We start from the raw sequence: 26,814 nt of genomic DNA, 5'->3' as shown, positions 1-26,814 counted from the left end.
AAAAGGCAAAGCAGACAAAATGGACCAACAACCTAAATATGAGGGCTAAAACTACAAAACTCTTAGAAAAAAACATAGGGAAATATCTTCACAATCTTATTGTGGGCAATAGATTCTTAAACTTTACACCAAAGCACAAGCAACAAAAGAAAAAATAGATAAATTGAACTTCATCAAAATTAACAACTTTTGTACATGAAAGGACATTATCAAGAAGGTGAAAAGACAATCAATACAATGGGAGAAAATATTTGGGAACTATATATCTGATAAAGGTTAATATCCAGAAGGTATAAAGAACCCCTACAACTCAATGACAGAAACACAAACGACCCAAACAAAAATGAGCAAAGAACCTGAATAGACATTTCTCCAAGGAAGACATACAAATAACTAATAAACACATGAAAAGAGAAGAGGTTCAACATCTTCAGCCATTAGGAAAATGCAAATCAAAACCACAATGAGATACCACCTCACAATCACTAGACTAGCTATTAGTAATAATAATAATAACTATAATAATAATAAGTGCTGGAGAGGATGCAGAGAAATAGAACTTTAGTACATTGTAGGTGAGAATATAAAATGGTGCCATCACTGTGGTAAACAGTTTGGTGGTTCCTCAAAAAATTAAATATAATGCTGCCACATGACCCAGCAATACCACTTATAGGTATATACCCTAAAGAATTGAAAGCAGGGACTCTAACAGATACTTGTATACCTATAGCCAACAGGTGGAAACAATCCAGTGCCCATTAAAAGATGAGTGGTCTCTGGACTGCCCATGTGCCAGCTGGCCCCTGAGCCTCGGCAGAGTGGTGACTCCTACTCTCTGGTTGGTTGGTCTTACCCAGGTCAGCTAACAGGGAGGTGAAGATGGTCAACCACCACACCAGGGAATCAAGAGTGCCTACAACTGTAAGCAGAGAAATTGTGTCCATCATCCATGTGGAATCTAAGCCCTATCCTCATCTACAGGTGGAGAGGACATTACCATCCCAGGGTCCACAGAATGGAGGAATAAAATATGGACTAGAGTGGACTTACTGATATTCTGCTATAAAACCATTGTGACAAGTAATAGAAGAAATTTTAGCATCAAGGTGAAGAAAGTGGCCACAGTATTTGCTGAGGGCAGGGAGAGGGAAGTACAGATGTGATGTGGGGGCATTTTTGGGATACTGAGTTACTCTAAATGATATTTCAGGGTCAGATGCTGGACCTTATATATCCTGCCATAACCCACTGAATATACTGGGGGAACGTGTGAACTACAGGGTTACACTATTATCCATGTGGTGCAGCAGTGCCCCAAAATGTGTGCAACAAGTGTGTTGAGTATACCACAATGATGGGGGAGGAGTGGGGTGGGGAGGTGGAGGGTATACGGGAACCTCTTATATTTTTTAATGTAACTTTTTTTTGTGATGTATATATCTTCAAAAATTTACAATTTACAAAAATGATGAAGTTGGGGGGGGTGGGAAGTGGGTTATATGGGAACCTCATGTTTTTTGTGGGTTTTTTTTATGTTTTTTAATGTAACGTCCCTTGTGATCTATTAACTTTAACAAAAAATAACATAGAAAAAAAGATGAGTAGATAAACAAAATGTGTTATGTACAATGGAATATTATTCAGTCTTAAAAACAAATGAAGGGGAAGTGGACTTGGTCCAATGGATAGGGCATCCACCTACCACATGGGAGGTCCACGGTTCAAACCCCGGGCCTCTTTGACCTGTGTGGAGCTGACCCATGTGCAGTGCTGATGTGGGCAAGGAGTGCCGTGCCACGCAGAGGTGTCCCCCGTGCAGGGGAGCGCCCCGTAAAGAGAGCCACCCAGCGCAAAAGAAAGTACAGCCTGCCCAAGAATGGCGCTGCACACATGGAGAGCTGACACAACAAGATGATGCAACAAAAAGAAACACAGTTTTCTGGTGCCGCTGATGAGGATAGAAGCGGTCACAGAAGAACACACAGTGAATAGACACAAAGAGCAGACAACTGGGGGGGAGGGAAGGGGAGAGAAATAAACCTTTAAAAAAAAACAAAAAACAAAAATGAAGTCCATGGATGAACTTTGAAGACATCATGCTGATTAAAATAAATCAGACACAAACGGACAGATATTGTATGATCATACTTATAAGGAATAGCTAGGAAATGAGAATTCATAGAGAAACAAAGTAGAGTGCACGTTACCAGTGACAGGGGCAAGGGGGAATGAGGAGTTAATGCATAATGAGTGTATGGTTTCTGTTCGGTGCCTGGGAAAGTTCTGGTAACAGATGGTGATGAGAGTAGCACAACATTGTAAATGTGATTAATTCCACACCATGCTGTATGTGAATGGTATGCTTGGAAGTGGCTGAGATGGGAAAGTTTATGTTGTATTATATTTTCACCATTAAAAAAAATGAGGTGGGAAAAAAAGGAAGCTGTCTTGAATCTTCATTGAAATGGTATAAACAATTTTCAGGGGCTAACAAAGCCTTTTTCTGCTGCATAAGAATTTGACCTCTCTAACTCTCTCTTTTTCCCTGGAAACCTGATAAAAATTACAAAAACAATTATGTTACTAGATAACATTGTTTATGGTAAAAAATCTACATGGACAGATTGTATGTAAACTGGAAGGAACCATTCCTGAATTATAAATATCTGGTGGCAATGCCACAGCTTTGGACTTTTCTGAATACAGTGACTCTTGGAACTAGATATGTTCCCTGCAGAGACCCTGGAATCTACGCCTGTGAAAATGTTATGAGACACGGCTCCTGGGGCCATGAGGCTTCCAACACAGGGCAGCTTCCTTGCCTCTCCAATGTGGGTCTTATTGCCTCATACCTGAGCCATCACTGGTGCCAAACCAAAGGGCTTCCAGGCAGTTGTGTGTACTGCTACATGTACTGCTGTGAAGACTCACACCAAAAGAAATGCCTGATGCTGCCCCACTGCCAACCTGCACTTCTCATCCCATAAACTTCAGGGGGTGACTTTGATGTCAAGTATGGCTCATTGCCTTGCAATCCAAGAAGAGCCCCTAGAAGATACCGCAACTATGATTCTGTGAAACTCTGGTTTTCCAGTTTTATCAGTGGAATCCTTTTCTTAAAGGAAATCATAGACGAAAAGAAGTAACAGTGAATCTGTGCTGCTAGAAATGGGAGCAGTCCCAAAGTCTGTCACACTCCCACAGCCTCTTTTCCTTAACAATGCCACCCCGCCCTCACACCCTCTGCCACCACCAAAACACCAGACTCCAAGTGATACAATTTGAAAATGCAGACTTTATAAGCCCTCATTGAAACCACTCCAAGAGTTAAACAAGCCTGTGAAAACCTAAGATGAGAAAAAATGAGAACAAACCTGAGATTGCATTAGTCACAGACATCAGTGGTGAGTGGAGAGCCGGGGTCACCCCCCAGACTGTGTGGTAGCCCACAATGCCGGCCAAGCCAAAAGTGGTCACCATCTGAGAAAAGGCTGAATTGGGAGACACTAGGCCCAAACCCAGCATACCAGTGAGACCTAGAAAGAGAAAATCCAACGTGAGCTGACATCCGATTACCTCAGTAAGATTAAAAGCACACACATACACCCATACACAAACACGTGGAATAGTCAATGCAAAGGAAATTTCACTCCTTTGCCAATAATAATGGGCAGATTTTTTCAGACATTTCTTGATTAGGAAGTGAAAGGGGTGGTTGCAGGGTATCTTGGACAAAATCCAACTCCTACCACCCTCCAAAACTGTAAAGATGTGGTAGTATTTATGCGTCGCCTTAATAACAATTTGCACATTTTCCTCCGTGGAGCTTGTCTTCTTCCCTGTTTAACTTCCATTGACAATGCCACATGTGTTTATACAAGCGTATTTATCCCAGAATTGTAGGCCTAGAGAGGATCTACCAAAGCATTTCTACTTGGGCAAGCCTTTGTAAGACAGGACTTTAATGAAGCCAATTTTATGTCACTCTCAGATTTGGCTGAGGAAGAGGGGTTTTAAGAGTAGGAAGGATTTCATTCACTCCAGCACTTCCCCAAAACATATGGCTTCCACCCACCCAGGACAGAAGTTTTGCAATTGCTCCTGAATCTGGACTGGACTGCTGGCCAGGGCGGGCAGCTCTAGCCTCAGCACCAAGTCAGCAAACAAGATTTTACAAAGAAAAAGGAAAAAAAAATACAAATTAAATTAAGAATGTGCAGAATACAAACAGTCAGTTCTGAACATACATCTTTAATTATCGCCTTCCTTAATAGCAAACATGTGGACAGCTGTTCTGCAACAGAAGAAAGGGTTACCTAGTGGTCAGTAAAACATAATGATAGCGGGTGTCCAGAGAGCTAGGACCTAACTTCCCAGTTAAGGTACCTTTCCTCCTTCAAAAAAACTATCACTTTATAAGTTGCAGAGCTGGAACATCTAGGAATTGATATTAATTTTATTTGGCTTTAAAACTTTCAATAAGACTGCAATTTTTTCAGTAAGACTGCAATTTAGATTTTCTATCCACATACACCATTTCCAAGGTTCCAGTGCATGATCTATTAACCATCTAGAGGGAGAGTCAGAAAGAATATCATTTTGCCTTCCAGTTAAACATTACAGAAATAGTGTAGGGTTGTGGTTACGAATACATTTTAAATCAGAATGCCTGGTTCAAATCCTGGCTCTGCTGCTTGCTAACGGTATGATCTGAAAAGTTACTTAACCTCTCTGTGCTTCAGTGTTTTCATGCATAAAATTATCAAATCTCTCTATCTTCATCTATAAAAGGAAAATAACAATACACCTACTTCATTGAATTCTTATAAGGAATAAATGAGCTGATGCATGGAAGTGCTTAGCACAGAGCCTAGAATAAATGTTAGCTATTATTATCACATTAGTCAAGAAGAACTAAATTATCATAATCTTCAGTCCAATTTGTTGGACACATTAGAAACCACACATCTGAAGATTTCCTTATCAACTATTTAATAAACTAATGTATTTTCTTTAATAATGTCAAATGTGCTGTTTCTATAGTCCATATAACAGACGAAAAGAAGAGAAAGAAAAAAAAGAAAAAAGCAAATCACAACCTTTGAAGAATGATATTCAACAGATTTCTAATATATACACAAGGAGAAAAAAACGTGTTTTTAAGATAAAGGATGAAGTTCAAGGTAAAGAAAAACAAATATAAGGCCATCCATTTACACTCTGGAATATGCCACTGTCATACCTATTAAAACACAATAAACCATGACTCAACAAATATAAGAGAAACCCAGAAAAATAAATTACTATATATGCCTTGCTCTATTTTCTTATCAAGTTCAAAGAAATGGAAATTTGCAATCCTACTTAAAATATCCCTCATGTACAATACAATATCTATCTCCTTTTTCAAAAATAAGTGCAAATAGGGACACTGCCCCATCTACGCACAACATTCACAACTAGAGGCTTTTTCAATCATTTTGCTGAGACTTGCTCTTTATTCAAAGAGAGTTACATATTTAGCTTTAAAACATCTGGACTCACATGGGAATTTGGAGAATGCTGAATCTACAAGAATTTTGTGTGCCTGGTGCTGGTGCTTAATTCTTTATAGTATTTTATTTTGTTTTGTCTTGGCTCTAATCAGATCTAAACATTTTAAATTAATTCCATGGGAGAGAAACCAAATCAAATATCAGTATTTCAAACTCTAACAATTCATAGCAAGGATGAACATTTATCATTTTATACTAATGTTTTAGTAGTTTCATGAAGATGAATTAAAAACAAAGAATTTCTGTTCAATTGTAAAAAGATAAGTAAAAATTAAAATATTGGCTATATTTTACTAGGTAATAACAGAATGTTAGTTAAACAATCAAGGGCTATATGTTTAGTGTTTATTCCTCAAGCCAAATATTTGATTCTCCAGCCTCACCAAACTACGCAACAATCACAATTAATGTTTTACAAACCTCCAAAAAACCACAACATGTATATGCATATATAGCATTCAATATATTTGATGTAGATAAAATATTAGTGATTCTTAAAAAATATTTTCTATCAAAGGGAAGCATTAATATTCTGTATATTATTTCACATGCATTCATTCCAGCATGTAGCACAATGCTGTCTCTTGGGGTAAGCTATCAAGGCAGGCTCCAATTCCACAGAGATGGGCCTAGTAGCATGTTTATAAAAAATCGATCCTAACAGACCCAATTATAAAGAAATCCAAAGAAGGGCAACAGCATTTTAATTTTGACAATTAATACATAATTTTAAAAATTCTAATAATCAGGAGTAAATCCTAATAAATGGGATCCTTACCTGCTGTATATGCAGAAGCCGATGTCATTGTCTTCCTGAAGGGTGTAATAATAGCTGCTTTTTCAGCTTCCAGCTCAGCCACTGTCTTCTGTTTCACAGGGGCACTCTGAGGAATATTTTTCGGTGTAGGAGCTGGGAAAATCACTTCCCCATCCTAACAGAGATTAGAAAATAGCATTTTTAAAGAGTCAATCCCAGCATTTCAGAAACACTTATAGATCACTGTACAACCTGTTGAAAAGTGACATTTTAAAAATAATAATGTTATATAAATGTATATAATTTCACTTTTACCACTTTATATAGTGTATATATATATATAAATATATGTTTGTGGTACACATATGTACAAAAATATATAATATTTATGTATATAGAACATATATGGAAGAATGCAGCTCAAACCCTTAAAAGAGGGAAAGCTGGCGGATCTTATAATTTTTATTTTATTCAATTGTTTTGTTTTATTTTGTTTTGTTTCTGTTTTCAAAAGCAGCACTTATATTGAGTTAGTCACATGGTTCCATATATCCTTTGAATATTTTTTTGATATTTTTCATTTGTAAACAATTTTATGATATAAACGCAACACATCAATGCCTAATTAGAATACATCTCAATTCCAAAATAGGACTCTGCTATAAACAGAAATCCTGAAATAAGTTTACATTGAAAACCTAGGAAGAAAGAGAGCACATTACTTACCTTCATCACAACAGTTCCTCTAATAACATGACCCATTGTACCAAAGTCAAAGTCATCTTTCACTTCAAAATAGAAATGATCCTTGTCAGGACTGATGGCCTTCAGGAGTTTAGTGATGTTGTTGGAATACAGGGTGCTAGCCTGGGTGGCCATTCGGCTGGGAAGGTCTGTGTAGCCTATGTGAGTAATCCCCTAAAGAAACAAAAAAACAGTCAGAGGGGCCTGTTATTCTATTAATAAAGATTTGAACATATATTGTTATTAGTACATAGTAATCTATAATTAGTATACATTAATTTATACATTTATTTTATATAGTGATATATATAAATAAATTATATATAACATAGAGATTAATATATTTATATTAATATATATTTTTTGAAATACATATTTCAAAAGGAGCTTGAATTAAGTGTGCCTATTATAATTTTTTAAAGTTCTAGGCCCCAGTTTCTCCAAGTATTTAAAGGAATAAATACCACCGCACAAATCACTCAAGAGGTGAGAACTGTTTCACAGATAGAAGAACCTTTCAGGCATACCTTATGAACATAAAGTTCTCCTGGCTTGGTGGTTTCAAAGTTTCCGCCAGCCTCAGCAGCTAAATCCACGACAACTGAACCTTCCTTCATTGACTCAATCATTTCTTTACGAAACAAAACTGGAGCTCTCTTACCTAACGAAAGCAAACAGTACAAATTATACTACAATTTTTAAAACCCCCATATTCTTCCAATTATTACACCAGTCTCTGGGCACTCAGGAATTTAACATCTGAATTTTTAACTATTTCCAAGAGATCCCTAAAGTCTACAACACAAGTGAGATGGCCCATTCTTCTAAGGGATAAGTTTGAAAAGTATGATCTCCATAGCTGGTGTGCAGGAGGGAGCAAGCAAGCCTCACCACCTGTTCAGCATGGGACTCCCTGCCAGCACTGCTCTTCCCAGATGATCATATACCCAGTACCACTCACAAAGAAAAAAACATTTTGCTTCCTTGTTAAAAAAAGAAAGAAAAAATTACATGATAAGATATTAAGAAAGCAATGTTCTTACAATATGACAATTCATAAAGATCACAAACGTCAAGCATATGTATATCTAATAGTAATTTACAAATTGCAAAATACAGTATTTCCAATCACCTTGACAAATGTCACAAAGTTCTCCAAAATTTTATATTAAATGTCCTTAATTTAACACAGGATAACTTCAGGTAGAGAGAGGAAAGCATCCTGAAAGAAAAACAGTGGGATACCACATCTCCACAAGGTTTAGGAATCACTCATACAGTTTTTTCCCCACTCAACAACTATTTATTTTGTGCCTCTGGTACTGAGAATATAGTGTTCCCTGTTCCCCTGGTGAACACTGTCTTCAAGAGATGGTTCACATTTTAATTTCACATGTTTTAAGAAGTCCACCAATTCTTACATATAAGTTTTAATTTCACATGTTTTAGGAAGTTCATCAATTCTTAATATAAGATATAAACCTAAACACTAGGATTTTTTCAAGCTATAATACGTAAGTATGTTAAAGGAGGGTTCATACTGTCAGCTTATTATCATGCTCAAATTCCATAAAAAATTCAAATACCTAAATCAAAAGAAAACCAACTTGGTAGTATGAAAATAGAGAATTACTAGCTTGATTATCTTTTAATTCTTCTTTTGGAAGTTTTAAACTCCATATTTACAAAACTTTAGTAAATCTGTCAATGTTATAAATGGAAATCAATGAAAAATTAAATTTGCATTATAGAATCCACTTGACAGGAATACATATGATCCATAAAAGAAAATTAACCTTGGGAAGCAGACTTGGTCTAGTGGTTAGGGCGTCTGTCTACCACTTGGAGGTCCGCAGTTCAAACCCCGGGCCTCCTTGACCCGTGTGGAGCTGGCCCACACGCAGTGCTGATGTGCACAAGGAGTGCCCTGCCATGCAGGGGTATCCCTGCATAGGGGAGCCCCTCGCACAAGGAGTGCACCCCGTAAGTAGAGCCGCCCAGCACCAAAGAAAGTGCAGCCTGCCCAGGAATGGCGCCACACACATGGAGAGCTGACACAAGATGACACAACAAAAAGAGACACAGATTCCCGTGTTGTTGACAACAACAGAAGTGGACAAAGAAGAACATGCAGCAAATAGACACAGAGAACAGACAACTGGGGCGGGAGTGGGGAAGAGGAGAGAAATAAAGTAAAATAAATAAATCTTAAAAGAAAATTAACCTTTATTGAGCACATGTGGGGGGAAAGTTATAAATGTAAGTGGGGTGTTTACTTCTTGCTTGCTTGCTATAAACTTTATACTTCCAGGATGGAGTCCAAATCCTAAGACTTCTACTGAAGGCCTTGCTCCATGAGCTGGAGGGCTCTTTCCAGTATTTCCTTTTACTACTGCCCCATTGGACCCTCTGCTTCAGCACACTGGGCTAGCTACCACATGATTTTTTAGATGATCTCTGGTTCTCTCTTCTGTGTGTCTATCAAAGAGCAAAGAATCAAGAGACATTTTTCCCAAAGACAACCCCAAGTTCTGGTAGCTTTACCACTTTTCAAAATTCTCAGAAGTATTCCTTTCCTCAACCCTGCCTATCCACTGTAATTCAACCAAGGTACCTTGCATATCTAGTTTTAGTCAAGCATGAGAATACTGGGGTACAAACCACATACAATTGAGATTCCTGTACATACTACATATGGGTGTACCTAATATATAGTATATTTATAGTTTATAGTATATTCTGCATGGTTTTGTACCGAACTATACCAAGGTATCTTTAAGTGGTAATATTTTCTTTTTGTGTTTTTCTTTATCTCCCAAGTTTTCTATAAAAGCTTGTTTTAATTTTGTAATCATTTTAACAAGGGCTACAGGGAATACAATTATGAATATAATACAGTGCAGCTGCCCTCAAACATTGATCAATTTTTTTAAATTACAGAAAGTGCAAAAATGAAAATTGAAAACAGAAGGGAAGAAAATAAAGCCAAAAGAGAAGCAGGGTAGTAAATAAAAATTCTGAGTGAGCAAATTCTCAAAAGAACAGGTCAAGAGAGGGAATGACTGAGAAGGCAATTTCAAAATACTATCTTACCCTAGCTTCCTCACATGATAAAAATTTAATGCAAATGATTAGTTAAATGTTGTGGGGAAAAAATTCTACCCAAACCTAGTATACTCTAGGTAACTCCAAATTATTTATAAAAGAAAAGAATCAAGGCATAAAGAAAAAGAAAAAAAAAAAAGAAAATGCTGACATATATCTATCTCTCTAATCTTTGGATAAAAAATCACTTCCTAAACTTAAAAGTATGGAACAAATTATAAAGAAAAACATCAAAAGATTTAAATATGTATATATCATAATCCCAAAAAAAAAAAAAACACATAAAATTAAAAGGCAAAAAATAAATATGACAAAATTAATTAATAAAATGCACAAATATGTGATTATACCAAACACCAGTGATTGTACACTTTGGATGGATTTATGCTTTATTAATATGCATCAATAAAATTGATTTGATTTTTTAAATTCTTATAATAAAAACCTAGCTCGTGGTTATACTGGCTAAAAGAATTAATACAATGAAAAGTTCAAAGAAATTTAAATATAAACAAAACACTAAGATTCTATTAGATAAACAATACAAATGGTCAATCAAAAGCAAAACAGTTACAGTCTCAAAAAAAATAAAAATAAAAAAGTGAAATAGTAACAGTCACATGGAAAAAAAATGTTCACCCTGAGTAAGAATAAAAAAAATATATAAGTACAAAAGTTAGATACTTTTTTTGCCTCTCAAACATTGTTGCAAATGAAACAATTAGCTGGATAATCTATTGATGGTAATATGAACTGCACTATCTTTCAGGAACACAGTTTATCAAGTATGTATAGGCTGGGCAAAAATGCTGATATATCCATTGATCCAATAATTCTACCTCTAAGATATAATGAATCCTGGGAAATCAATGAAAATGCAGACATGAGAATTACGTAGAAAAGAATGTTAGAGCATTACTTTTAATTTGCAAAAACTGGCAATAAACTAAAAATCTAACTTCAGAGGAACAGGTACATAAAATTATGTACATGCAAATAAAATTGTATAAAACAAAATATATTTACAAAGAGTTCTTAATGACTCATCATGTTATGAGGAAAAGCTTATAATGTTAAATGAGAAAAAATGAATATTGTATCTTGATAATCAGCGTTATAGAATGCATTGAAAAAAGGCTAAAAGGAAATGGTAAAATGTTAATAGTACTTTGACTAAGTAGAGGGATCATGGGTAATTTTATTTTTTACTTTGTATTTTACCTCATTTAAAAGTCACATACTACTTCTAGAATCAGAAAAAAAGCAAAGTTAAAAACATATATGTAGGAATTTATGGCTATCAATTCCCCTCTCAGTATTGCTTTTGCTGTATCCCACAGGTTTTGATATGTTATGTTCTCATTTTCATTTGTTTCAAGATAGTTACTGATGTCTTTTGCAATTTCCATCCTGACCCACTGATTGTCTTAGAGTGTGTTCTTGGGAAACGGATATGGTTCAACCAATTGGGCTCCCATCTACCATATAGGAGATCCACGGTTCGATACCCAGGGCCTCCTGGTGAAGACAAGCTGGCCCATGGGGCGAGTTGGCCCACACGGTGTATTGTCCTGTGCAGGAGTGCTGCCCCGCGCAGGAGTGCTGGCCCAGTGGAGAGCTGACGCAGCAAGATGACACAACAAAAAGAGACACAGACAAGAGACAATGAGAGATGCAACAGACTAGGGAGCTTAGGTGGCACAAGAGAATGATTGCCTTTCTCCCACTCCAGAAGGTCCCAGAATCGGTTCCCAGAGCCACCTAATGAGACTACAAGCAGACACAGAAGAACACACAGCAAATGGACACAGTGCAGACAATGGAAGGAGAGGAAAGAGATAAAATAAACAAATCTTTAAAAAAAAAAAGAATGTGTTCTTGAACTTATATATCCTATATCTATTCTGGTTCTCTGCCCCTTAATAATTTCCAGCTTCATTCTGTTGTAGTCAGAGAAATTACCTTGTATAATTTCAATCTTTATAAATTCATTGACACTTGTTCTGTCATCTATCTTGGAGAATGATCCATGAGTACTCAAGAAGAATGTATCTCCTACTATATTTGGGTGTAATGTTCTATATATGTCTATTGGTATAAATCCTCTAATGCATTATTCAAGGTCTCTGTTTCTTCATTAACCCCCTGTCAAGATGTTCTGTCACCCCATCGATGGGTCTCACCTTGGAATATATAATAACCTACCTCCCCAATGTATCAGAGTTAGACTCATTTATAATTTTTCTACACATGGTTCTTCAGCCCCATTTATTTAAACCTATAATTAGCACTATACTCATTAAATATATGTCCCAGAGATGTAAATCTTCCAGATGTTCATATGGCAGTTGAGCCCTGAATCTCAGCAGAGTTGCAGCAAAAACACCTACTCTCCAGTTCATCAGACTCACCCAGGACAACTAACGAAAGGATGATGATGGACAACACCCATCCCAAAAAAACAGGGAGTATCTACAACTGCAAGCAAGACAGTCGCATCCATCTGCCTCATGGGATCTAAGCTCCCTCTCAAGTGGAAACAGAGTAGGCATCACCATCCCAAAATCCTCAAGATCAAGAAATGAATAAACGTAAAGGGGGAATGAAACTATGGAGTAAAGGAGACTTATTATTATTCTAGTAATGGAAGAACTTATAACATTGATATAAAGACAGTGATCACCAGAGGTTCTGAAGAGACAGAGAGGGAAGAATATGTATAACATGGGGCATTTTGGGGACACTGGAATTGCTCTGCATGATATTGCAATGATGGATACAAGCCATTATACATTTTGTCAAATCTATAAAATTGTGCAATACAAAGTATTAACCATAATGTAAACTATAGACCATGGTTAGCAGCAATGTTTCAGTATGTGTTCATCAGTTATGATAATGAACCAAACTAATGAAAGATGTTGTAAACGGGGGAAAGTGAGGAGGGGGTAGAGGTGAGATAAATGGGAATCCCCTATAATTTCTATGTAACATTTATGTAATCTAAAGTTCCTTTAAAAATAAAGGAAAAAAATTCTAGTTCACAACACAAAAATATATATAAATAAAATAACTCCTGCAAAATCACAACCAGTTCTTCCAGTATCACAACTACGTACTGGAAGAATTAGAATAACCTTTAAAAGGCAGTAGATCAACCTACTTACATACCAATTTAAAAAGCTCCACTCAAAGTCATGTCTACCCTGGTTCAGTAAATGAAACTATGCAGTTAGGACAATCTTCAAAGAGTACACCCAAACACTTATAAAGGGAGATAAAGACATAATTCAAGATGAGTACCAAACAAGGAAACTGTGTGAAGTGTTTTCACGATACATAAACAGAAAAGAAAATATTCAATGTTTACTGAAAATCCTTCAAATATAAAGCATCCTATATACTTGAAAGACAGCCTGGTGAAGGTCCTAAATACAAAAATCAAAGACAGGGAAGATGTGGCTCAAGCAGTTGGTGCCTATCTCCCACATGGAAGGTCCTGGGTTTGGTTCCTGGTGCTTCCTAAAGAAGATGAGCTGACACGCTGACACAATGAGCAAGGAGCAGATATGGCTCAAGCAGTTGGCCACTCACCTCCCACATGGGAGGTCCCAGTTCAGTTCCTGGTACCTCCTAAAGAAGCCGAGCAGACAACGAGCAGACACAATGAGCAGTCAATGAGTGGATACAATGAGCAGACAAGTACATAGTGAACAGACAATGAGAGAGCCACGAAGGGTGGGGACGGGGATAAAAAAATCAAAGAAGGGAGATAAAAAGGTATTTTTTTAAAAGACACAATTGGATTTTCCCCTTTGACTGCTTATTTCCTGTTAATTTTATTATTTATCTGCAAATGTTGGGATGCACAAAAAGACTAGGACCATTACATCTCCAGGGAAACCAGCCCTCCGAAAAAAAACAAAAAACAATCACTCTGGTAGAAAAAATTAACAAGAATAGAAAACAAACAATTCCTGGCAAAATACAAAACTGCGGGTGAAAGACTTGGCATGGTGCTGGTCCTTTCTGGTTCATGGGCATTAAACTCCTCTGATAAGGTTACTCAGTTCCTTCCCAATTGGGTGTTTATTTCCATATTTTTGCCAAGAGAATGGTAGAACATGGAGCACTCTTAGTCATCATTCAAATACTTTTTCATTCATCAACTCAACTAATACACTGCCAACAACATGCAGGCTAGACAGAGAAGGAAAATTTTACTTATGTCCTTGAGGTCTAATATTTTAGAACTGAAAGAGGCTGCATTCAAAGGGCAGTCAACAGTTTTATCACTAGAATAGCTCAGGTACTTAAAACACTCATCTAAAATTGGTTGGTCATTATTGGGGTGAGTAGGAGAAGTACCAGAGTTATTATCAAGCATCCTTGAATCTCTATGTATAACAAAGAATTGACTGTAGACTGAATAAATACCTCACACGTGTGCCCTATTTCTAGATGTATGCACATATGGCCATGATTCATACAGTTTCATTTTTAAATGTTATTGAATTCATAATACCTTTTCATAATTATGTATTTTCTCAATAAATGAATACTAAAGTGTAACTTAAAAACATTAAGATTAGGAATTGCTAGAAAAGTTACTTCTTTCTAAAAACAGCTTTAATGACATTGCTATGCAGCAAAGCAAACATTATTGGCTTCTCTATAACATTAAATTCAAAAATAATCATTTAGCTTAAAAACTAAATACCAAAAGCAAAAGAATTACCAGAAGATTTTGCAAAATATTATACCTCTTTAAATGAATTGGGCCTAATGTGATCATCTGAAATCAATGAATTCTCACATTCTTTCTTACTGGGAAAAGAACCAAGCCCTCACAGACAATTTTTAACCACCATGCCCGCCCCCCAAAAAAGAAAGAAATCAAGAGGAAACCACTGAAAGTATTAACAACAACAAAACACCAAGATGAAATGGGTTTACCACAAAATTTTATAACATGTCCTAGGAGCACTTAGCATAATTTACTGGAATTATTCAATGGCATTTAATCAGATGGGGAAATTCCTAGCTCCCTGGCCTGTAAACCATCAAATTAGAGGCTCAAGAAAAAACTCCCTGCTTTAACAAGAACATGATATATTTAACTACACAGCAACAAACAGATTAGCAATAAAAATTACAGAATATATTTCTCTAAAACAAAATAGATTTCTCATGAACAAGTACTGGGTAGACAAGGATCTCGTTAATGTAATACAGGACTATACCTTGACTAAATCTAAAATAGAGTAAGTAAAGGTATCTTGAACTTCAATATTTACACATTAGGAAACCTCCTTATAAAAACACAATTTTGCACTGAGCATTGCTGGCTGCGTACCCAACACCCATTTATTTACGGCTCTGATTTCCATTTTCTCCACACAGTCCATGAGCCTCAGAAAAAATGGCCTCAGCTCCCACTCCAGAACGGGCCTGGCCCGCCTACCTGGACTGTTTCAGCAGCAGGCAATGAGGACCATAAAAGCAAGGGAAAGTTTGCCAAGGGCTTCCGAAAAAGAGAAGTTTCCTTGTTCTTCAAGAGGAAACCGCCTGAAAACTGGCCTGTCCCTTCCTCTGCAGGTTGTAGTGTGCAAACTGGACGCCTGAAACCCCTGCTGCCTTGTGGATACCACTGAGGACGAAGCCAACTCAAATAGGAGGGCAAAGCTGAGAGAATACAGAGGAGCACAGCTGGTGCTCTCCCGACTCACACCTGCCCACAGTAATATACTGGACTTTTTTCGGTTATTTAACCCAGTAACTCTCCTTTCTTCTTTAAGGCATATTGAGTTTGAATTTTTGTTTCTGGCAGACAAAAGCATCCTGGTTGCTAATAGAACATCCTAACATACCAAAACCTTTTTGGGAATTTCGAAGTCACAGATGGGAGTAAATGTCTACAAAGTACTGGGTCTGAAACTACAAAAATGTGACGGGTAAGGACAAAATGTTTATTATAGACATATATGTACATATTAATAAGAGATAATTATGTAATAGACCAGAGGTGGCAAGAAACTGCCAAACATTTGATCCACTGATCCACTGTCAAATGAGTCTCTGATCTAGCCAGTCCTGAGGCACATAAAGCAAAGCGCAGCACAACCCCTCCATTTCTGTACCTTACCAGAGAAGCAAGCAACGGCTGTATGCTCAAATAGGAAGAGATTCTGACCTGAGTTTAAATAGTCAAGCAGACTAATTTAAATGCAAGTTCTATCACTGGAATGCAAGGACACTTTCTCCACAAAACTAATTATATGTATAACTAGTTCATATGAGAGAGAGAGAGAGTCAGGCCAACAAATACTTGACTTTTACAAATTGGATGCCTTAAGATATTTCTAAATGTAACACTTACAAAATATCAGTAGTCAGCATATTTTAGGAGACTGGAGAAATCCCTAAAGGTCTATATAAAAAAGAAAACTAAAAACAAGCATTTGCCTATTAAAGAACACATTTACTAAAAATTTTAAATGATTATATTAATAATTCATCTCTAATAGCTTCAAAATTCTGTACAGATAAAAAACAAACTTGATCAGATTCACAGTAGCTTCTAAACTTCACTGATTCTCCAAAAAAGGAAAAAACAATCTACTAAACTTACAAATAAGGAAGTAAATAATATACTTACAGAAATTATTCATTCTGTTCCCCCCAATACAAGTTTAGATGTACATTAGCTACTAAAATCCCTATTTAATTGAATTCATGAATATTTATTGCAAATTCTCATTTTATTATTCCAGTAATACAAAGTTAAAAGGTTATTTCTGAAAAATAGAAATAATTCTCCTTATTTTCTTTCTAATGCCCTTCAACTTGGGTCAGATCTTACTTGACCTTATTTTGGTTAAGTAAATGGCAAAAGAGCCTCAATGAAATGTGTATCTTCAGTCATCTAATGGATGCTGGTTTTAGAACCTCACGAGTGGCCCCATGAGCCCAGGGACCTCAGGTATCATCTTCATCATTCCAAGTTATCCTTGAAAAGGTCTGGACTTCAATAGCAAAAGTCAATAGCCAGAGTACCATTCATAGAACCAGGAACATTCAACAGAAGGAAAGGAAGTTACACTAACATTCTACATGCCAGGCCCTATCCTGGGTTTTTCCTTCATCTATTCCTCAAAACAACTCTGCACGGTAGAAATTTTTATCACCATTCCAGAGAGGAGGAACCTGAGGTTCAGACAGACAAATCAGCTCTTATGCAGTGGAACTGGAATCATATTCTACTCTGCCTTTAAATCCACGATCTTTCCTTTGATTTTAAATGAATGGATTAAACATAAGCAAGTAAAATTACAAAGTGGAGAAGAGGAAAGGCTGCTAGTTGCTCACCAAAATCCTTATCTTTCTCTTATTCCTAGATGCATAGCCAGGCAACGTTTTCCAACTTCCCTCACAGTTCGAATTGACCATGTGATGAAATTTTAACCGACAAAATGCAGAGTGTTGTGCGCTGCTTCCAGGTCTTGGGCGCACACTGATTTCCCTTCTGACTGGCTGGAACAGACAGTCCCCAGAGTGACCTTCATAGCCACATACTGATGATGGCAACACTGTCGTAACCTGAATCTCTAGATGTCCATGTGAAGGAGAGCTGCCCCACCAATCTGTTAACCTGTCCATTACTATTAAATGAGAAGTAAACTTCCATAGTGTTTGAACCATTGTATACTTTGGGGTTCATTTGTTATAGTAGCTGGCCATCCTAATACCGAGTCACAAGAAAGTATAGGGAAAGTGGGAAAAAGGAGGTAAAGAAATGCATATGATGGGAAGTACTAGTATGTCACCAGCAACTACATGGGGTGCTGCATCACCAGAGAAAGCCTCAGTTTCCCAATACTTTTCTACTCAAGGACTGCCAGGGAGGAGAGCATAATGTTTCCCAATCTTGCAACACACTTTTGGAGAACAGAACAAACCAGCATATAATGTTGTACCATAAGTTTTCCGAACAGAACATTTGTTAAATTCAACCCAGTCACTCACTGAGTGTGCTCAAACACTGATAAATCACAAGGGAAAAGTTGTGATTTATCAAGACTGGTAAATCACAAGGGAAAACTCTGCTATTCTAGCATCCTCCTCTTGATGTCAAGTTGCCCTGTCTGTGTTGAAAACTACCAAGAGGTGTGTAGACAGCCTGTGGTTACCAACCCTGGATGTTGCAAGTTTTAAGCATTTTTCTCTGTCCTTCAGAAGTTTCAAGAATTTGACAAAATAAACTTTGTACAAGTAATATTTTAAAACTCCATACAGGGAAACGGACTTGGCCCAGTGGTTAGGGCGTCCGTCTACCACATGGGAGGTCCACGGTTCAAACCCCGGGCCTCCTTGACCCGTGTGGAGCTGGCCCATGCGCAGTGCTGATGCGTGCAAGGAGTGCCCTGCCATGCAGGGGTGTCCCCTGTGTAGGGGAGCCCCACGTGCAAGGAGTGCGCCCCATAAGGAGAGCCGCCCAGCGCGAAAGAAAGTGCAGCCTGCCCAGGAATGGCACTGCCCACACTTCCCGTGCTGCTGAGGACAACAGAAGCAGACAAAGAAACAAGACGCAGCAAAGAGACACAGAGAACAGACAACCGGCGGGGAGCGGGGGGATTAAATAAATAAATAAATCTTTAAAAAAAAAAAAAAACTCCATACAATAAATTTAAGAAAGGGGAGGATGGTAAATGAATTAAATAATCAGTAAAAGGGTTTCATAATTCCAGAAAAGTTGAAAATCACTGATCTATGGTATACAATCTTGTCCTATAAGATCGAAAAGCATATAGAAGAAGCAAAAGAGCAATCTGGAAAATAAACCCTTCCTTTTGGGAAAAACTTTTCATAGAACCATCGAAACAATACCCTCTTCGTGGAATTTCATAAGTGGAGAATATACCACTTCTATCAATTATTCTCTTGCCAGAAATTATAGTGTGAAAATTACTAGGAAAGTCAATCTTTCATAATATATTTCTACTTCACGTGAAAGATGGTTTCAAAAAGACAGGGAGCATCAGATGGAGAAACAATGTTGATTTTCCAGAAAACTGCTCTCTCTCAGGTTCAGTCTCATAGGTGTAAGTTTCTCACATATGAAGAGAAAACACACCCTCTCCCAATTCACTGGAGTCAGGGAAAAATACTACAAGAGTCATTTTAGGGGTATATTTACAGACCCTAACTATTAATAGATAAAAACAAAATGTATGCTGATCTGAGTTATGCCTAAAAAGACATCCAAATAAATATGGCCTAATGGATTATAGTTTATCATCAAGAAATGAAGACCTTCCTGCCTAGCTGGTATGATACTCTTATTTCTGAACAGACATTTTGCTACTTCCTAATCTACCTCCTGGGACAGTTAACTAAGCACCTCAAATTGTAGACTGGGCATGTGAATAATTTAAGAAAGCTAGGCTCCCAGTCTTGAATTAGCCTCTGCAGTGCTCAAAATGAGCCAAGAGAGTAAGTACGTACACAAGCATGTGTGCGTGTGACAACATATTGTAAAGACAGAAATTACTTTTTAAAAAAAGAAAAGAAAATGGAGAAACCCCCTTCCGTGCCAAAAAAAAGAGCCAACAAAGCATCTTCTTCCTCAGATGGCACTAGAAAAAAATAAAGAGACTGTACCAACTGAGACCTAACAAAGGCATCCAGAATTATTGGTTCAGCAAACGTGAGCCACTGCCAGGCACTATGGTAAGCACCAGCCAAGAAAGAGGTAAATCAAACACCCTTGCTGCACTCATAGGGAAATAGGGCAACTAACTGCTGATGGGCCTAAGCACTGCTGAAATCTGAGGCACACGCAAAGTGCTATGGGTCCAGAAAAAAAGAGCATTTACTACTGAGTAGGAGACAGTAGAAACTAGGGAGGAAGTGGTGATTGAGTTGAGTAAGATTTCAGAAGGCAGAAAAGGACAGGGATAGCACTCCAAACAGAAGGAACAATATGTACAAAGGTACTAAAGTCCTTGGTCTATTTGAAGAGAGAATAGCAGCCAGTATGACTGAAATCAGGCTAGGAGGGTAAGAAATTAGCTTAACATGAGGCTTAAAAGCTAAATCAGGACTACACAACAGAAAGCAATGAAAACTTTACAAAGGAATGCAAACTCTGTAGCACAGTAATGGGGGTGACATGATCCAACCCGGATCATCTTAGATACCATTATCTAACGGTGCTGGGAACCCAAGTGGTGAAAGATGCCATCATCACCACTAAACGAAACCTCAGGCTTTACAGTAGCTGGGGTTTAATCAAATTAATACAGGGCAAGACCTGAAGTGAGAAAGAGAAGAGCGGAGAAGTTTAAGACCATATTACACTTATGACTTTTTTGTTAGGAGGAAAAGGTTTTAAATGGAAAAGGTTGTTTCTGATGCGGCAGACTTGGTATGACATCCACCGTCCAATTGATTCACACTGGAACAGGGTGTAATATGCCTAGCACTTGGTTAGTGCTCAGTCACTATGACTCCCCCTCCTCCCACCCACCCCCAACACTCCCTTAACTTACCTATCAGGTAAGTTAATCAGGTCTTCAACCTGATTCACTCCCTTCCCAATTACATATTTTAAGACTATACAGAATCTTTCTAAAAAGGGTTCTAGATCAATAGGGATGATGGGGGGAAAAATCTATTGTCTCAAAAGGCTTAGGAGGGAAGCGGATTTGGCTCAACTGATAGAGCGTCCGCCTACCATACGGGAGGTCCAGGGTTCAAACCCAGGGCCTCCTGACCCATGTGATGAGCTGGCCCATGCACAGAATTGATGCGTGCAAGGAGCGCCATGCCACGCAGGGGTATCCCCCACGTAGGGGAGCTCCAGCACAAGGAGTGCACCCCACAAGGAGAGCCGCCCCCACACACACAAAGAAAGTACAGCCTGCCCAGGAACAGCACCGCACACAGAGAGCTGACACAGCAAGATGACACAACAAAAAGAAACAAAGATTCCCAGTGCCTCTGACAAGAATGAAAGTGGACACAGAAGAACACACAGTGAATGGACAGAGAGAGCAGATGGCGGGAGGGGGAGGGAGAGAAATAAAATAAATAAATAATGAATCTTTAAAAAAAAAAAAAAGGCTTAGGAAAAAATATATTATGAGCACAGCCAGAAGCACATTACCAGAAGGCAGGGCTGCCTTATTTTTTTAATGGCCACCCCAGAGGTCAAAGAGCTGAACAGGAAGACTGGAAAGTTTCCCTTGTGTGCACCACACCCCAAAATGGGAATGCAGGTTGTATAAAGTAGAATTCTAGCCTTTAACACATCTCCCAACCCTAGTTAATGATATAAGTATGCAGTAAAAGGTATCAGGCAGCCAGCCCGATTCTAGCTAGCTACAGAAAATTTTCACTCCATGAACAATATATATAAGTACAAGGTTCTTGTCTTTGTAAGCTCGCTGACGTGCACCGAGGAGAGGTACCTCTATGAGGCTGCTATTTAAAACAAGCTAATTGTCTGTGACCATCTCTCAATGCTCTTTTCCATGCCAGGTCTTCAGTACAACCTGACACAGATCTGCCTAAGGAATCTTAGCTTGGAGAATTTCTGACATTTGACTTAATCCCCTTTGGATCCACTCAAGGAACACTCTTATGATAAAACAACTTCTGCTCCAAGAGTCACACAGGAACACATCATTGGGTGACCCATGCAAAAGCTCAGGACATAAACCAGTAAAGGTACAAAGCCAAGGACACCAGTTTTCAAAGGACTTTGATATCTTTTCTTTATAAAATGAGGTAAGCTTCTTGGCAGATCCTTATGCTTGGAGAGCATTTTTTTCTATCTTTCTTTTAAAGGCTCATGCTTTCAGTTTTCAGTCCCCCAGTTTTATAAGCTTATAAAGATCATCTTCTTCTTTAAAACATTGTAATTAACCCTTCTCTGTTTTTGGTTTTTAAAAAAGGTAAGGAGAAGGTCCTTTTCAGAGACTTCTAAGGAGGAGCTCTGGGCCCCTCTATTAGTCAAAATTTGATGCTCTCAGGCAGTTCATGGCTTCAGAAAAGGCAGAAAAAGGAAAAGTTCTGTGGAACAGATTAACAAAACCATATTAAGACTGTTTTATTAGTTGGCATTTTACCAAAGGATACTTACTATAAACTCCTTACAAAAAATGAGACACCAGTGCAGACAGGCCCTAAAAGTCAGTATGTTTTATATATGAGGAATCTTGAGTTCTATCACTTACTTGTGGCTTTATAACTAATAATAATGCCATATACTTTCTCCAAATTATCCTCACTTTTTTCTCAAGAGTACAAACTGATGAAAATTAACTTCAATTCCTATTATTTGCTCCATGAATAAATGTTTTAGCACCCTCTACTGGCCACTTGTTCCATTTATCCAGACTTCTGGGATAAAAAGAAATTGCTTCCGCTACAAAACAAGAAATGGAGTAGTTCTGCAGGATAACTAGGAGATGGAGGACACCAGCTCAAACTCCTCCTCTCCCCAACATGCAATTGCCTCTCAAAGGTCAGACAATCACTATAGCACAAGTCGCCCCACCCCTCCTTCAAAGCCACCTATATAACAGCTGCGTGCACCACAAAAGGAAAGGAATATGTCCCTATCACTGCTTGTGCCGGTAGTTAGGGATTTCACAAACACCTCCTCCCTGAGCTCCTGGCTTACATGAACTGCATCTACCTCCTATGACCAACCACTGATCTTATATCTACACTCACAGATTCTTCCCTGGGCTGAGCCCTGATGACAGACACCCCCAAATCACCCTCCTGCCTGTCTTCATCTAGCCAGCTCTGGTGGGATGGGGGCATCTGGTGAGACCAGTTCACCCATCACCGAAGGAAAGAGAGAAGAGTTGGGAAGCACTTCTTTGCCTCACACCCTCACAGACATGATGCCAATCAACTCCCTGCCCTTGAGTTTCAATTAGCCAGATTGGGAGTGGGGGAGGTTCTCCTTTCCCTTGAGATTATAAGCAAGCACCTTCTAATTCTTCACTCCCCTAGAGAAAGTAAGGTTCCTTTAGTGGAATCTAACATTAATATCCTTGAATTGTTTAAGTTCTGAATATCTGGACCATTTCTTTCAGAAAGGAAAAAAAATCAGTGTGGTATTTATTACTCAATAACAGAAGGAAAGGACAGGGGAAGAGAGACTTTATAAAGAGTCTATTCTGGAACTAATGTGATTAGTAATGTAAGTAAATGTAGCACTGAGATGGAGAAAGTGGCCGTGATAGCTGCTGAGGGTGGGAATGGGAAGAAGAGATGTGATGTGGGGGCATTTTCAGGACTTGGAGTTGTCTTGGGTGGTACTGCAGGGACAGTTACTGGACATTGTATGTCCTCCCAGGGCCCAATGGGTAGACTGGGGGAGAGTGTAAACTGTAATGTGGACCATTGACCCTGTGGTGCAGCAATGCTCAGAGATGTATTCACCAAGTGCAATGAATGTCCCATGATGATGGAGGAGGTTGTGGTTATGGGAGGAGTGGGGTGGGGGAGGGTGGGGGAGGTATATGGGGACCTCATATTTTTTTAATGTAACATTAAAAATTAAGTAATTAATTTTTTTTAAAAAAAGAGTAAAAGTTTCTTACTCCCCTTGCCTAGCTCAAGCTACCATTTACTGATTAATAAATATTTATTGGCTGGATATTGATAATTTATTAAGGGCAAACTATTCTTTAGAAAAATCATTGTAAAGGGACCAGGAAGTAATTCTTGCTATCAAAGAGATCATGAATTGGTTGAAGAGACCAAACATGCCAAAGAAAGTAATTTGAAAGCAATTAAAGCATCATATCCATAAATTAAAAATATACACTAGAAACTCCAAGAATACACACACATATTCAGTCTCTATCTCTCTCATGCCTAGAAAAATGATCATCAGACTATTAATGATGGTCATCTGTAGTGGAACTTCAGATGATTTATACTTTCTCTTCATATTTTTCAGTACTGTTTGAATTTCCTACTATGAGAATGCAGTATCTTAGCAAGAAAAATAGAATTTTATCAAGGTTTAAAGAGGGGAAACTGCTTATGAATATAATTCTGTATAAAGAGTATAATCTATGAATAGAGCCAAATAAAAATACACAGAAAAAAAGACTGGAAAATATACATAATTATTAATGACTCTAGGGAAAGCAGTAATTTTTGTCTTTTCTGTTTTTCATGTGCTTTCTCATTTTTTAGCAATTTTGTAATAGAAAAATTAATCTTTAAGAAATTCAAATGTTAATTTAAATCTCATTTTTTTTTTAATGAATATAAGTGTTTTAGTGACAACCATTTCCTTAATGACATACCTGGAATAAGTGCTGTGCTGATAAGAATGTCTACCTCCTTGCACTGTTGAGCAAAGAGTTTCATTTCTGCTTCAATGAACTCTTTAGACATCTCTTTTGCATATCCTCCTGTTCCCTCACCAGATTCTTTCAAGTCCACCTCCAAGGGCTCAGCACCAAGGGACTTGAACTGCTCCAAAGCTGCAGCCCTAAAGTGATTGTTAAAAGGAAACCAGTGGTTAAAATATGTTTTGCATTTTAGGTCCTTATACAGGAATCAAGATCATTTACATATGTATTTTTAAAGACAGCAAAGTGTATATACTCAAAAGTGGAGGCTTTCTTTTGCTGTCTCTGTTTAATTTTTTTCTACAGGCAGGTAACACATACATAATTTTTTCTTCCCTAATAGGTGTGATGGTCAGACTAATGTGTCAACTTGGCCAGGTAATTATGCCCAGTTATTTGGTCAAGCAAGCACCAGGCTAACTGTAATACAAGGACATTTATGGACTTCAGTCATCAGTGAGTTTACTGCATAGATGGCTGATTACATCTACATCAATCACAGAGATTGCCATCAGCAATCATTGACGTTGTATCCAATCAGCTGAATGCCTTAAAAGAGGAAGTGATTTCAGCATTCAGAGAATTTCCCAGCTAGTTTTTGGACAGCCAGCATCTCCCAGGAACTCATAAAGACCTTTCTTGGACTTTCATCGGAGCCCCTGGTTTGCAGCCTGCCTGCAGAACCTGGACTTGTGCATCTCCATGGTGACAGAACTTTAAAAAAAATCTCATACTATTTACAAATATCTCCCATTGATTCCGTTTCCCTAGAGAACCCTAATACAACAGGGAACTCCAACTTCTACTTAAGTAAATTGCAAAAGGAATTTCATTATTACCAAGTCTAATAATCAATTATGTTTCTTGTGGTCACAAGGTGGATGATGTGATATCTGACCTATGCTGAGATTTGATTTCATTTATATCACTCAAGTTGAGATTCTTCATTTGTAAATGTTCCGAATTTGTCCTTGTTGGTAGCTTTTCCCATTTAAGTGACTTAGAAATATTTTAATGGATTTCTCTTTGCTTCCATCCTCATTAAATTGTTTATAAAAAGCAATATATAAATGAAAAGATGTGACCAGGCAACACATTAAATTATGTAAAAATAAATTCCGTTAATAAAAGAAAATGCTAGCAAAAAAAAAAGAAAGTATAACAGCCAAATGCTGTCCCAGTAAGTTTTGAAACCAACTTGCTTTTTACCACAGCAAATTTATTTTCTTTTTCTAAATATCTTAGCACAATTCTGTAAAATAAATTTCTAACACCGAAAAAAAAAAAAAAGAAAATGCTAGCCAAGTGTTGTATACTGGTTGGAAAACCAGAGCCAGCAAAGATCTTAGCTCCGTAGTAGACAGTATGGTTAACTCAGCAACATCCATTCCATTCCAGTGAATCCCAAAACTTCCCTAAAAATAACAATCATATGAGGTGTTTGTTAAAAACTCAAATTCCCAGACCCAACAGAGAGGCCATTTTTAGTAAGAACTGCATGTAACCCTTGCCACCAGGGAGGTTTGGGAAACCGTGGTCTGAGCAACTCATTACCTAGACATCCCCAGCAACTATCATGGTCGAGGAGTAGGCATAAAAGGTAGGACATTCAGCCCATGGTGGAAGGAGAGGTTCTCTCTCTTCCTGCGGGCTTGAATAAGAAAGCTTGTGGCCAGGCTTGCCTTTGGAAGTCAACTTGTGACCATGAGCGGAATCAACCTTAGGAGGAAGAAAAGGCTGCAGATAGCAGAAAGGAAAGAGAGGAAAAATCCCTGGTCCTTGATAACACTTATGAGATGCTGACTGTAATGTGAAAAGAGTCCTTCCAACGCCTACCCTCAAAAACAGAGAGGTTCCATCCATCTGCCCTGTGAGATCTGGGCCCCCTCTAAATTGGAAACAGGGTGGGCATCACCATCCCCAAATCCTCAAGACTGAGGAGTGAACAAACATTAAGAGGGGAACGCAACTATGGACTAAAGTAGACTTATGATTATTCTAGCAATGGAAGAACTTATAACATTGATATAAAGACAGTGGCTTCCAGAGATTCTGAGGGGAGGGAGAGGGAAGAATAGGTGTAACAATGGAGCATTCTGGGGACACTGGAATAGTTCTGCATGACATTGTAATGATGGAGACAGGCCATTATACATTTTGTCAACATCTATAAAATTGTGTGGTACAAAGTGTAAACTAATGTAAACTATGGACCGTGGTTAGTAGCAATGCTTCAATATGTGTTCATCAATTCTAACAAATG

The 26,814-nt window shown here is 37.9% G+C and overlaps 1 protein-coding gene across 8 annotated transcripts in view; it reads right to left on the bottom strand.

Annotated features, from left to right (window-relative positions):
* Positions 1-26,814, bottom strand: part of NNT (nicotinamide nucleotide transhydrogenase) — a 100,525-nt gene that overhangs the window by 49,587 nt on the left and 24,124 nt on the right. For all 8 annotated transcript variants that reach the window (XM_058308751.2, XM_071208080.1, XM_058308747.1 and 5 more), the window contains 5 exons: positions 24,504-24,691; positions 7,587-7,720; positions 7,042-7,233; positions 6,337-6,490; positions 3,378-3,539 (listed from right to left, as the gene is read on the bottom strand). In XM_058308751.2, coding sequence (XP_058164734.1) covers positions 3,378-3,539; positions 6,337-6,490; positions 7,042-7,233; positions 7,587-7,720; positions 24,504-24,691 — 830 coding nt within the window. The remainder of the gene's footprint in view (positions 1-3,377; positions 3,540-6,336; positions 6,491-7,041; positions 7,234-7,586; positions 7,721-24,503; positions 24,692-26,814) is intronic.

The sequence above is a fragment of the Dasypus novemcinctus genome, chromosome 2 (assembly GCF_030445035.2).
Source record: "Dasypus novemcinctus isolate mDasNov1 chromosome 2, mDasNov1.1.hap2, whole genome shotgun sequence".
Classification (NCBI taxonomy): domain Eukaryota; kingdom Metazoa; phylum Chordata; class Mammalia; order Cingulata; family Dasypodidae; genus Dasypus; species Dasypus novemcinctus.
This window is presented reverse-complemented; position numbering and strand designations above follow the sequence as displayed.